The sequence below is a fragment of the Falco rusticolus genome, chromosome W (genome assembly GCF_015220075.1).
Source record: "Falco rusticolus isolate bFalRus1 chromosome W, bFalRus1.pri, whole genome shotgun sequence".
Taxonomy (NCBI): domain Eukaryota; kingdom Metazoa; phylum Chordata; class Aves; order Falconiformes; family Falconidae; genus Falco; species Falco rusticolus.
In genome coordinates, this window is record NC_051209.1 from 10,438,598 (window position 1) to 10,453,782 (window position 15,185).

Below are 15,185 nucleotides of genomic sequence, written 5' to 3' on the forward strand. Positions count from 1 at the left end.
TCTCTTCTGCCGGGTTTGATTATTCACTCTTTCCAGCCAAATTTCAGGGCTTACAATTTTAGGATTCTTTTTTGCAGTAGTTGCTTTTAGTTCTTGAAATATCTGAATGTACTGAAGAGGAATTAAGTATAGGCCCATGGTCTGACTGTCCTAGGATAAAGCATATTTTCTTACTAGCACCTTAAACTGCACACTAGAGAATGTCTCTGAAAGCTTAACCACCAGAATATTGAAAACAGTTGTCAAAGGACTAAGAACTTTTAACTGGGTAACAAAACGTTAAGACTTGTGTGAATGTGTGTGTCACAATAAGACATTAGTGTAAAGGTAGTATTTTTAATTTGCTGCATGTTCTTAATCTGTGAAGAAAGATACAGGGGTTTTAAGTAGACTTTTTTCCTTATTTCTTAAAATTCTTAGCTTTCTGAACCTAAAATGAAATAACATTCTATTTTAAATACCTACAGTGACCTATATCCCATAAGTGGAAATATTTCAAAACAAATGTTTATCCAGCAACCTCTATTATCACAGACATTCTGTAGTAGTCAGTGTTGTGTTTCCCTTCAATGGCAGAATGTGTCTTCTCTGAGACACATATGTGATAAAACTCTCATTATGCAGTCTTTGTTCATCTGCTTTACAATCTATTCAACAGTTATTTCAGAAGATACTGACATAAAACCATCACAACTAGCCTGCAATTAAGAAATCCATCCTCAGTGTAGCTAAGTAGACAATGTGGAACTACATACAGCATATTACAACAATGTACTGTAAGAAAAGACTTGCTCTCTCATTTAAACTAATGGATTGCTCAAAGATTTTAAAACTGGACAAATACAAATTTAAACTTATGTAAAGCCACTGCCGTGTGACTGCTGAAATGTAAATGAGAAGCTGTTTTATGAGCTAATTATGAAGGAGCACTGTAATTCTGGACAGCAGGTGTTTCACAATGTAATGGGAGAGCATAAAAAGTCTTTCATCTGACATTAGTCTTTTCACTATTACCAGCCTCAAAAATGGCAGTTTTGCTGCAAGCAGGGCAACAACGAATACTGTCTTAATAATGAAAATGGTTTATGAGATTTCAATGACAAGCTGAAAGTTTGTCTGAAAAGCAAGGAAGAAACGATAATACAGAACAGAGAGATTTGACTGTAAGTGTGCATAGTGATGCACCACGAAGGATGATCTAACTACTTTCCAGTGTAACTTTGCTCTCATGCAAAATCTAACATATATCCCCTTATGAATGGAAGCATTTTAATGGACACTTACGTGGCTGAATATTCAAAGAGACCATAATAAGGGTTAACATCTCCTTGGACAAGAGAAAAAACCATTCTCTGGCCACCCCTCCATAGTCAAGTCCTTTTTCTGACTCAAATTCAATCCAGAGCCTGGCTTTTAGTACATCAGGTCTCTTCACAGACATGATTCTTCTGTAGGACTCCTCAAAAATATTATTTCTGTGTAGTTTCATTTCAAATCTGTTCGGTATATCAGCCTACGTGAAAGAAGATTATATTATACTTGTTAGTCTCAATAAGTAAGTCTTCAAGCAAATTGTTGACCAGTGGTAATGACAGATAAATCATATGATGTAGAAAGTTTCCCCTTTTTTGTTTTCCAGTGCTCTCCAAGTCTACTAGGTTGATAGTATATGGTGAACTAGGTAAGCTTGGTGTAGTGGTGGTTCTGAGGTTTCTATGATATTTGACAAAACAATGAAAGAAAAAAACAAACCAAAGAAAGTGCTAATGATGTGACTATGCTCTATTTTAAGGGCATTTTAGCTTAAAATAGAAACAAGTGCACAGGATTTATGCAACCACTTTACTCAGGTATCTATAAAGGCTGGAACAGTTTCACAAGAAACATCTGGTCGCATACAGACAACAGAAGCAAACTGCAAAGATGTAAACAAATGAGAATCAGGCCACCAAAATGTTTCAGAAGCTCTGTTTAAACAGGAGGGAGCCAACACCCATTATGATTTAGCCCAGGGAGCTAAATTCAGAAAAGACAGAACTGAAACAAATTAAGAATTTTTAAGACAACAACTGGATGAACACAAAAACATGACACACAGCCAGGTATAGTTTTCCTGATAAAACTGACTTAAAACAACTGTTTCGGAAGGTTTGCTTTTTTTTCCTGACAACTGAAGTGCTTATTGTATACAATCACTGGCCAAACTCAAGGCGAGAAGTCAAGAAGCTATCAATAAACAGGTAAAGACAGTGGCAAGTCCCCCTTCAAACGATAGTTGGTGTTGCTAAGGCTATTTACTGTTAAATTATGAGTTAGTATCACATGCAAGCCAATACTAAACACTCTCTTACATTAAAGATGTTAATGAAAATACTTTTTTCACACACAAGAAACTAGAAGCTTGTGCCAGATCCAGCACAACTGTGGGCTCTGCCAGCTTGTTCCAGCTCTGCCTTTCAAAGTTCACTGTCACAGATGAAGGAGAAATATAAATTCTCAAGCCTATTTGTAAACTAACATACCAATTAGTCTCGGTTGCAATGAGAACGGGTGAATCACTGCTACCTCCTTGCTGCCTTCATCATTCTCATTTTGCGTTCAAGTAGAAAAATGTAAGTCTTAAAGATCTGTAAATGTTTTTGTTGAGAAATTCATCAAATTCAAACTTCTCTTAATTTGTTTGGTTCCTACTTAACCTCTTCAGTCGTAGCACAATCAAGAAAAATGGGCAAGTACGTTAGAGCAAGATACAACCCCATTCTGCATCTATGCTTGGAATAGTAGTGTTTCTCCCAGACATAGTGTAATTGATTCCAACATGAAGCAGCACGTTTCTACTCACTGGTTTCTTTAACTTCTTCCGGAAATAGTCATATTTCTGTTTGAACTCCCTGGAATACGGAACTGCCTATCAGAGAAAGAATCATAAATACAGATTATTCCAGCTGTTCAGCAGTTTGATATTCCAGTATTATTTAAACCAAAAAGAAACTTAAAGACATGCTATCTACATATGTATGCCATAGGTTCATCTAAAGCTCACCACTCATGAAGTACAGCAGCCAAAATTTCCTCATTTCTCAGTGTGTAACTTAAAAGGTATGAAAACTTTCGACCCAGTTCTTCTGGTCCTCTACTTACCCTCATTTGATTTTTTTTCTGCTTTTAGGAACAGAAAAGAGCAAAAGCAATTTTTAACACAGACAAAAAATTTGAAATGTGTTGCTGCCATCCATGTGTCTTATTAGGAAATAATGAGCATGCCATATGATAACTGACTTTTAAAAATCACTAGTGTTACCACAGAATATAGATTTGCACAGCTGCTAAACATGTTCGGTGCTACTCAAAACAACACAAAATTAAAAGAATTTTCAAAAATGAACCTAAGAACAAGTTAAGGGGCTCCAGTAAAGTTATGACATTAACAACGAACAGCATTTGCCTTCCAAAAAGCACAGGGAACAATGTAACTACACAGCAGAGTTGACTAGGCAGGGGAATGTCCATGGGTAGAAATTATCTTTTCAGCCCAACATGAATGAAATTAATTCTTAACAGTATCAAACTATATCAAAACTATTTTGTAAATAACTTATAATGAAAATACACATTTTCATAATGACTTTAATCCAGAAACTGAAAGCATTTCATAAACAAATTAACGTTCTTTTGAATCAAGTACAAGTCACTGTGTAATATTTATCTGAATACTCACTCAATGCAACTGCCTGTGAGTTAGATCACATTTTTAAGTAACAGCAACATAACAGAAAAATTTTAGAAGTTCAAAAAAAAAAAAAAAGATGACACAGTAGAGGTTGGTAGAATTACATTAATCTGCAGAGCTGGAAATTGGTTTCTGGCATATGTAAACAGCCCTTAACAAATGCCACAGGTCTCTGTAATATTTACATGGATTTCCAGATACCCAAAAGGCCTCTCAGGACAATTCCATGCACAGACAACTCAAGGTTCGACAAAGGTTCTCACAACCTCTGTCATTCAGGGTTTTGAAGGACATTTCTATTTGAACCCTGCACTTCTCTTTCCTGCTAACATACTGGATAGGTAAGCAAGGATTTGACGCTAAGCTAGAAGATTGCCATGTTTGGTGTTAATCCATAAGCCACCCAGTTGCTGACCATCACAGTAGTCAGTAAGGTGTCAATATTCTTTTCTGCTACTGACTGGTTGCCATCAGACTCCTTTGATTTTGCACCAGATAGGGTATGTGCACAAACACCCAAAGAGACCAAGCCTCTGACGGTACCAAGTACTACCAGACACAAAAGCATTGAAGTGCATCAGCCATCAAGCAGGAGTACAGATAAGAGCCATCCATACTCCCGATCGCCTGGCCGATGACTGCAACCTAAGTTATTCAGCCTTCAGATGAAATGGCCGTAAAACAGTTGTGAATTAAACTAATGTACAGGAACAGGCCGGAAAAATGATACTATGACAGGTACCAGTCTGGCTCTAACAAATAACTGCTAAGAATTTAAGTGAGATTCCTTAATTCTCTGCAATTTTTTTGACAATTAATTTTTTGAGAATTAAGGATCCTTAATTCCTGGGGTTTGACACCATACACATTACTTTAAACAGGGTTTGGGAAGAGCTGGGGGGGCGGAGGGGGGAAGGCTCCCTGGACTCCTTCATATTTTCCAACTACATCCTCACTTTCCTCTGCTCTACTGTTCCTTCAAGATGAAAGGCTAGACCTAGTAAACCAACTAGCTAAACAAGTGACGGGTCATTTCTTGGAAGCAAAGGAATGATCTCAATTTCCACACGACCCTGAAGGCTGAATCACAAATTGGAAAGCTTTGCTTCAAGTTCAGTTTCTGGGTGAGGACTGGGATTTTGGGGGAGGGAAGGTATAGGCTGGTTTTGAAATGGATTCATGACTGGATGTAGGTGAGAGTGGAAGGTGGAAATATTTTTGCATGGTCTTTTTCTTGTGGAGACATGAAAAATTAAAAAAACCAAAATCATTTCACTCTGACTTTACTGCAGCCATTAAATAATCTTTCAACATGTTTCCATTGTTTAAATGCAGTGTGAAATGCAATTTAAGTAGTTCTTTGTTTTTGTCATGGCACCAAAAATACTATTTAAAAGCATTAAGATGAATCCTTAATGCTTATATGACTGTAAAATGGATTCGATCTTGCTTTCTCTTTAAAAAAAAACCAAAGCCCCAAACACACACACAACTGGTTTTTCCTTAATGGGATCATGATTGACCCTTGTTACCTTTCCCAGGTAGTCTTTCTCATTTATGCTTAACATTTCTGGAAAAATAAACATTTAAGAATTTGTACAGCATACTGTATATTGGTACCTCAAGCAGTAAGTGCACAATAAATAGGTAAATCACTCCAAAAGCAATTATTTCAAACAAGTGATTATTATTAATCTTATTAATAAAAAAGAACAGTTAGAATTACACCATGCAGTAGTTAATCTGCTGTGTTCTGAGACCCTTAAAAATCCTGAGGGTTTACCCCAAATAAAAAGGTATTCTTGGCACCTGGAAAGATCTTAGGGTTGGAAGTCTGATCACTCAGAATACCAGAAAATGGCATAAACCAGCAGGAAAAGGTCAAAGAATCACCTCATATATTTGATGTTTTGAAAACTGGATATTAAAACAAAAGCACATATTTATTTTTTTAAGCTATTCTGAAATCTCTTAGTTTATTTGAAGTAGCTTATATGTCCCTTAAAACTGGTAAGAGTCAATTTTTGTCTTTTTTACACTTTGAATGCACATAGTCACAGCTTGCCCGTATCGAGTGGAAACAACTTTTTATTATCCAGAAATCCAAAAATGAATAGCACAATGTCTCAGCTCAGCAAAGCTCTATTGTCAGTAACGACCCAGGTAACAGGTAAATATGAACATTTCTCCGATACCTAAAAACTTACAACAGAGGATTCAGTACAGAGAAATTAGTCTGAAACGCCCAAGATCCTGACTTACAATTTGGAGCAGATATAGTGCCCATCACATAGTTTATGTAGAAACACAGTATTTTAACACATTGGAGGAACAAAAGGTAAGATGCAAATACTGTTTATTAACATTGTATATTAATATTGCATATTAATGTTGTTTGTTTTCTATAATTTATTAATAATATTGTTTGTTCCACACTAAGTAATTTATAGTATCAGCAAGTGTGGAGAAAGAAAAAACCTGAAGAATATTTACACTTATATTAGATGTAATTTATTTAACATCACACTTTTTCCCTCAATTCATTTATCCAGATGTCAAGAGTATGCTAAAGATATCACTCCACTACTTTTATCCTGGAATTTCATCATTGCAATAAGCGGTAAATACAACAACAAAACCCATGCTGAAATACTAAATTTATTGTTCAGCCAGGGATCATGTCAGTAACAGATCACTTTGAAAAACCACATTCATCACCACTTACTGCAGAAAGCTTTGGGTTGCAAGAGGAGAGTGGAACAAATGAGAAATTATGGGTTTCCTTGTGTTACAGAGTGTGAAACACCACTCAGACCATTTCGGTATACAGCTTCTGAATGGATGGAGCTTCACTCAGAAATAACACAACAATATAAAAAATTAAAACTGGCCAAATAAGATTCTCTATCCTTCTGAAGACCCTTCTCTTCCTCCCCACTGAAGCAGAGGTATTCTGTGATTTACTGTCATATCTACTGATCAAAAACGTTTCCTAGACACTCCAAGGCAGAGGTCAACTTCACATGCTAATGGCTGCAAGACAGGAACCACACTGCACCACTGGAAAAACTCCCTGGCTAGGTGGCTTCTGCTAGGAAAGCCTCTGAACCCATTGAATTTGAACCTATTGTCCAACCTGGGAATACTGTGCACAACACTGTACTTCCAAATGCTCCAGTGATTCCTAATTGGCCCACTACTGCTTTGGCCCACTGGCAGCAGGCTGGAAGAGAAAGAGTCCCCAGTGCACTCCAGCCTATGCCTACCAAAACAGGGTCCACAGAGTGGTACGACAGTTTGAATGCCGTGAACAAGGCATCAGTTTTGGGGCATCTTGGCAGTCTGCCACTAGAAGGCAGCTCCCGCTGCCCTTGCACTCACAAAAGCAGGCACCTGAGCATCCCGTGTCCATCAGTAAAAGGCAATGCAAGGCAGAGGTCCTGCTTCCAGGTCTGTTCATCAGGCAGAGTCTGACTGATCTGGAGAACAGGAATGACCTGCTGCTCAGTAATGCCTCCTGCCTGTACCAATGTATGTGAGTCACAGCATTTAATGGAAAAAAACCACACGGCAGTACTTACTGGACCAGTAATTGCTGGGTTCTGCAGTCTGGGGTCTTCCCACTGGGTAATTTTATTGTCTGTAAATAACAAAAGAAATTATATTATTACTTCTCTTATTACCACAATGTGAATTTACGTTGGTTTTTTCTCCCTGCAACTGTTTTCCCTACCACTTCCACAACTTAGTATTTCAGGGTTAGAAAAGGCTGCATTCACCCATCTACATCTAAAACCCATCACATCGTTTAGTTGAAAACACTCATTCAAAAATGCAAAACTACAAGAGAATTCAGTGTATTTACACTGCTTTTATTTCAGTGTCTGTTGTACTAGACATGTTCTATTTGAACATGGTCTTGGCTTCAACTCATAGTAGAAATACACAGGCATCATGCCTGAAAGGTAAAGGAACCCTAAACCTTTGTCAAATGACAGACTAAGTTTATTTTTTTGAAATTTTGCATAAAGATAGCCAAAATGTAATACTTTAAAAAAAAGAGTCTGCATTTAAATTGGGAGGGAAAAACATCTCTTTAATAAAAAAACCCCAAAAAACGCACGTCCTAGACACTGATTTCATGAAAAGGTTATAAGGACGGTTAGGGAGGCAAAATTACACAGTTATGGTATAGGAGACCATTTAATTTTGACCAAAGGAGATTTTGGCAGTAATGCAACAGAATCCAGTTCTTTTCATCTACAGTTTTTAAGAGCACCAGGAGGGTGATATGGTAAGGTTATACAGGACCATGGTGAATCTCCCTGCCTCCAGACAACTGGTCCTCACAAGATTCTGAACACAACAGAATCACAACAAAATGATGATGTTGCAACAATAAGACAATGTTCCAAAAACCAAATTAGATGCCACCTGCAATAGCAAGGTTTAAGTCATCCACTTCCTGCACTGAAAGGGTAACAATAATATATCTGTTTGTTACATACATACTTTGAGTTATGAACTGTATATTAAGATAGTAGTCCAGATCTTAAGTTTGTAATTGCTAGGTTTGGGATAAACACACTATCTTTCAAGAAAATTGTTTTTATGGCTACTATAGGTAAAAGCAAAGAATCAAACCCACTTACATTAAACACAAGTATTTTCCATGTCTCTACAGTTGGAAAAGCCCTGTAAGTATTGAGCAGCCCAAGGTAGTTTTAGAATGGACTGGGATTTGAAAGGTGACATTCATTGAATGTTAACTGAAGAAAACTAAAAAATATCATAATGCACATTTCAAGAAAATTGATCTATCAGTTAATTTAGTATTAAAGTGCTATCTTATTTCCCTTTATACATTAAGTCTATTAGTGCTTATCGAAATTACGGAGGAAGGCTGTTAGACTGACTAGTTCCAGAAGCCACATGAGATCCACAGACCAGAGCCTGCCATACAGGTGAGATGCCAATCATGCCCTTTTCATCTTGCTTCAACCTGTTCAGTCAAATTTCCTTCAATGAAGTTCATTGTTTTATAGCAATCATCTCTTACACCTACTTGAACCTGACAGCCACAAATCATGGTGATAATTTTCTATGAAATCAAAGATAATAGACTGGAAATGACTGCAAGTTTGTCAATTCTTTCTTATTGCCCTACAAACTTAAGAGTGTATGATATTACTGACAAATCTTTGCCTCATTTGCTTTTCAGAGTACTTCATATTATAAATGCTATTCCAGAGCTTAAATGCCCCAACCAATTAGAAAGGTCTAACGTGAACCACTACCTGGAATTGCAGCTCAAGATTCTCTGTCTTATGCAAAGTGGGTATCGATAACATTCATTCCTTTTGCAGCACATTTTTGAAAATCTACCATCTCTCAAGTCTTTGCACAAATACAATACTCTGTAGTATCCCACAGATCGAGGCTCTAGGGGTCTTTGAGGATTCCCTGTTCTCCTCTGTTTCCTCTGTTCCCTTTCCAAGTGGTCTACTATTTTCTTGAAGTTTGGGACCCCATGCTAGATACAGTATTATAATTACCAGTGCTGAAGAAATTAGAAGGATTATTTCAGGTCTTAAATAAGACATCCCTGTTGATACACGACAGGGTGAGTTAACTCATGTCCAGTTGATGAGGTTTTTCATGCCCTTATCAACGAAAACTCTGTTTATTATTCTTATTCTGAGTAACACTTTGCAATTCTTATTGAACAGCATCTTACTTCACACTACAGTGGCAATTTTGCCAGACTCAGTCTGATTTCTCATCCTGTTTGTTAATGGATATATTGAAGAATGGTGGATCCAAGACAGACTTTGAGGGGAACCCACTTAATAAATCCATCCCTCTGTCAGTGAACCACTGATAACTGTTCTGAATATGGTTGGAAAACCTTTGTGTTTTCCTTCATGACACCTTCCAACAGTAGATCGTATTTTCCTATGAGGCTCCTAGGAAATGCATAAGTATATGCATACTACAATGAGTAAAGAATACTGTTTTATTCATGGATAGTAAATAACATTGACTTAGCTAGCTAAGGACCAATCACAGAGAACTAGAGGCTGTTTTTGTTAAAAAACTGACTGCTGCGGAAATTAGAACTGTTTACAGTTAAAAACTAAAAATCCTATATTTTCAGGCTACTGTGCTACAAGTAATAACTAATTATTTTAACAGTACTTTGCTTTACTAGTTTACATGGCATGCTTAACAGCAGCTAGCATTGCTCCAGAAGAGGAGGTCTCTGTGCTGGTTGCATTAAATGTTTTTACAGTTTCTGTCAGGGGTGAGAAAAACATTTCAAAAATAGGACAACAGTATTGGTTACTTATGCAGAAGAATTACAGAACGTATCTGGGGAACCAGGACATTATCAGTAGCTCAGTCTGTCAACACTGGCAACATTTATATTGTATTCTAATAATGAAACTGACTACAGTTGTTGCATCTTAACTAACCGATTTAGCAGAGTGACTAAAATGATGGCCCAGCTGCATATTTTCGGTGAGCACAGCTGATCACACCCGTGAGTGATTCCAGCGTATGCTCTCAAGTTAGCCATGAAACAAGTGAGGGCCAGCAGGCTCTGTCACAAACCTATCATGGTCAAATCCTTACCACTACTGTGAAAGCAAATACTACTATTGATATTGCTCAAGCCAAATAAATCACTGAGCACTGAATGCTGTCTGCAGTCATTCCCTAAATACTTAGCACAACATTATCACAATGGAGCTCCAATGTATCCACTGTAATACCACTGCCAGCACCTCTGCTCCTACAGTCCACCTTTAACTGTAGCACCGGGGCACCACATTGAGACCAAACCAGCGTTTGTTGGAAACAAGCAGCATTATAAAAAAATGGTCTAAACTTTTGTAAAATTGCTACATAAAACGCTAAAACCACTCAGATCAAAAGAGGGACTAGAGAGATTTCAGATGCAAATATTTAACAATGATAAATTATTTGGGCAATTCTTAATGTACACCTTTTCCATTTACTTTAGAGACTACTACATGGTTAAGTAGATTCAGGAGACTGAAAAATTAAAACTTTTTAAAGGAGGTTGGGAGGCTGAACAATTATAAAGATGTTTTAAACATGACAGTTTTCACCTGTGACATTTCAGTGGCAGCAGTTTAGAATAATCTGCCGTATTTAAATTTCTAGATATCTGTTGGGAAAAACAATTACAGAAGGTATAAAGAGCATAATTCTGTACTGATGTTTGAAAGAGGATAACTTTGTGCTTGACAAGTGTTTTTCTTTTATTTAAAACTATTTATACGATTTTAAAATGCATATTACTTTAGAGACAGTCTTTTAATAATGATTTAATAATGTCAAATATACAACCAGATAAGCATCAGAGTCAGTGTAACTGATACTGAAAGAAAAACATAATACTGTCAAAATATGTGAATAATTTAAGATTTTAATTCTTCCAAGTTTGCTTAGCATACCCTCTTTACTGGTTTTGCGAGTTATCCATTTTTGTGAAGATTATGTCACAGTAGAAATACCTCATTACAAAGTCCAGCTGAAGTCTTAAAAAAAATAAAACGGGAAGAAGAGAAACAACCCAACATTCCTGAGTTGCTTCATTATCAACAACAACAAAAACTCACACAGTAGTTCTGAGATGCTGTAATAAGACAAGTCTACAATGAAACATCACTTACACTAGAACTTCACTAACAGAACTGAATAATATTAATGGGCTGGGTGCAGTTTAACATGCTGTAAATAGAAAATAAGATCAGAATCAGCACTGCCACAAGACCTTAAGGGAGAGGAAAAAGTACTTGTCAGTGCTAATTTCTCCACTGCCTGCATGTGGAGTTGTGGCTATATGATCTTTTCTCATCTTATTTTCTATTCCTAGTGTATATTTTAATTTATTAAGTGCAAATAAGCCATGGGATCATCAACAACAACAACAACGAATTCAAAATATCAACAAGAACAAAAGAAACCCAAAGAAGAAATGTTAATGCTTCACAAGTCAGAGAGGGACAAAGCTTGATGAGCCAATTAAAAGCAAGCTTTCAGTGAATATACAGTACCGTATGAGGACACTAAGTCTCTGGTATCAGTGTCTCCACATATCAACACCTGGCTTCCTAAATGAAGAGTAAAATTATAAAGCTTTCACTTCAATATTTATTACCTCCCTTTGTCTATTTGCTGTAGTACCTGAGTGCTTACTTACTATGGTCTATGTAAAACGTTCTTCCATCCAAATGTATTCTTTCCTCCCAACCAGGCTGGAATTGGGAAATAAAGAGAGACCATAAGTGAAATACCACCACTCTCACACAGCTCAAAGCAACACATTATCCACACCTACATAAACTGCCTGATAGATACTTGTGAGGTAGAAAACATGAAATGAACACAGATGCATTATGTTAAAGGCCAAAAATCTAGGAAAATTCAAAGAACTGGCTATTTATACAGTTAACCATGTCCAATAAAGTAAGTATTTTTTTAAAGCTTGGAAGTGGAAGCTTCTTGCATCAGGGTTTACACCCATCCCCTACTATGAGGAAATAATCACAAACAATACATTGTCCATCACTGGTTATGTTTTGAGAGTTTCTGCTTCTGAACACGTGGGTTATTTTTACTGTAAGTATAGAAGCCAGGATCTCATTACAGTGAGACAAGAACGTCTAACCTAGTCCTCAGTTCTTCCCATTTTATCCATTCCCTTTCTTCATCTTCCAAATAACTATAGTATAGAAAGGAGAATAAATGGCACATTTAGTATATGCAATGCTGTCCAGCTAGCACTCATTCCACCCATATGCTGTACATAAGCTTCAGCCTTCTATAAATATAGATGAGAAATTATTTAATTTTGATCTTTTTTTGAGAAACTCTTGTTAAATTCTGTAGTCATTTTTACCTCACTCAAAAATGGAGTTTAACCAAGTTTAAGATCTCTTACTAATTATGTATTTCCAGTGATACATGTCAGGCTATTCTGATTTCACTGCATGTTTTACCTCTTGAAATTAACAGAACAAACTGTAAACTGGCCCTCCAGCTACTCTCATGCAGTGCCTCCTATCTAAGCAATGTATTCTCTGCAGAATATGGAAGTTTCATTGAAAAATCAAAATCTATTCAGATTTCTAAATGCCTGAATATGCTGGTATATTGATACAGCTCGCTTTGAACAATCTACTCCATTTTTCACTAAAGCAACAGGTAATTATCTAAAAGTACATAGAGAAATTTCTTCAAAGTTTATTGCTTCAGATATGCAAAGAAACACAAAATTGTTTCAGAAATACTACGAGCTGGCTTCAAAGAGCCTGACTGATTCACAGATCACAAAAGCTTTTTGGTGCTATATATAAACATAGCTTTAGTATCTTCAGAAAAGTGATGTCAGCAACGTATGTGTCCACGTACAATATACAACTGCAATAATAGATCAGATGACATAAGATAGCATGTACATATCAAAATACATACACATTACCACTTACAGGAAGAGGGCCCAAATCATTAGGGTTCAAAGAGGCTTTTGATCTCAAATGCACTGGAAACTTCAGTCGTGGATCCTCCTGTAACAGAAATATGGAACTGTAAAGCCAACAGATCAAGTTAGATCTACATACTAAGTCAAACACAGAATTATCTGGAAAGTAAATCTTCCTACATTACAGCTATTCTTTTATTTTTATTTTTTGAGACTAAAACAAGATTTATGAAAGCGATAGAATACTTTGTATTTGGACGTGTCACATACTTTATTAGGATTCATATACTGAAATGATTTTTTAAATGTTAAGAGTTAGTTAGGGTGATGCAAGACTTTGACTCCATTAAGTGTGCTGTATTATCCAGAAGTACGCTTCAAAAAATACAGCCTTGTTCTTAGGAATGCATGCACTCCCATAAGGGGCATTTAGGTACATGCACACATTTTTGGCTCTTAGAAACCTAAGAGAAATAGGCCGTCCTGTCACAAAAAGGCTCAAAAAGGATGAAAATGAGCTCCTTACATTTTTATTAATGCATAGGTTTATTACATCAATGTCCAAATGAGGCAAAAAGGGTCAAATAAAATAGGTCACAGAAGAAAATTCTAGGCAAAAAAATGCTTGAGATTTCCACACACATAATTTACCTACATGCAGCTGGGAGCACCATTAAAAATACGTCATGTAACTAGTGGTCACTGGGAATCTGAATGATGCCTCAGGAATTGAAGTGCAACTCATATTTCAATGATGATGTGAAATGCTGTCTTGCCTTTGACAATTTTTACCTAGTGTAATGTTATTTCTTCAATTTGTTGACCAAAATTGCAGAATTATTGAAGTATAGATTCGCATGACATAAAACAAGTAATAAAATGGATTCTGCTAACTGAAGAAGATGAACCTGTATTATATTAATACAAAAGTAGTGCTAGTCACAGTGAAGTACAATACAATTATGGACAGTCTCAAACTGAACTACAATCCAAATCTCCACTACACTGTATGCCTCCAAAACCCACATTTGTTGAATATAAATGGCAGTTACTTGTATGCAATGATTTGTCAAGTATAAAAAGGTCAACTACAAAATGTAAAGCACTACTGCATGATATATGATGCATAAATGCACCAAAATCTAAGAGGATATGAACAACTAAGTTTCCTTTCTCCAAGCACGGCGATGGCAGCACTCTAGTCATTTCAGGAAATTAGCTACTCAAGTCTATTGCTACTGTACGGGACGGCATGGAGGATTCACTGTGATTCCTAGAGCAGTTTTACAAGTTAGGCTGACAACTCCCCTCTCAAAGACAAGATGAATCCCACAATAAAATGGGGGGGTATATAGGCAGGAAAACAAAGACAGAAACATTTAAAAGATGGGAACTGATTTACAATTCATTATCTAGAATGTCTTACCCATGTAGTAGTTTTAGTATTATGATCAATGAAGAAGGGCCTGCCGTTGGGTGCTATTCGCATCTCCCAGCCAGGAGGAAGGAAGCTTTGTGCAACTTTGTGTTGTGGTTTAGGAGAGTTGTAAGGTGACAGCTGTGGAGACTGTGGATTGGAAAGTGTGTCCTTCACTGCTCTGCGCACAGGGGAGTCCTTGATACCCTGAAGAAAATGAAAGATATTAAGATTTGTCAAATGTCACTCAATACTGTAAAGGTATAAAACTTGATTTCAAAGCAAACATTTTTTCATTCCAGATGTAATTAATACTAGAAATTAAGCCCTGGGACTGATTTCCTAGAACACAATTAGCTAAATTCTGCTCCTTGTAACACACTGAGCTTCCTGCTGTGAAGGACACAGTGTTCTATCACTTCCCTCTACAATGGTAATGTCCACAGTATTTACTTCTGATTACATATTTCACTGCAGAAGCCCTGTACATGTAAATATTTCATTTTACAAAGGAAAAATAAAAG

The 15,185-nt window shown here is 36.6% G+C and overlaps 1 protein-coding gene across 1 annotated transcript in view; it reads right to left on the minus strand.

Moving 5' to 3' along the window:
* Positions 1-15,185, minus strand: part of LOC119140612 (E3 ubiquitin-protein ligase NEDD4-like) — a 162,154-nt gene that overhangs the window by 13,218 nt on the left and 133,751 nt on the right. Inside the window, 7 exon segments of the mRNA XM_037372095.1 lie at positions 1,285-1,321; positions 1,324-1,513; positions 2,843-2,908; positions 7,312-7,370; positions 11,964-12,018; positions 13,252-13,329; positions 14,671-14,868. Coding sequence (XP_037227992.1) covers positions 1,285-1,321; positions 1,324-1,513; positions 2,843-2,908; positions 7,312-7,370; positions 11,964-12,018; positions 13,252-13,329; positions 14,671-14,868 — 683 coding nt within the window.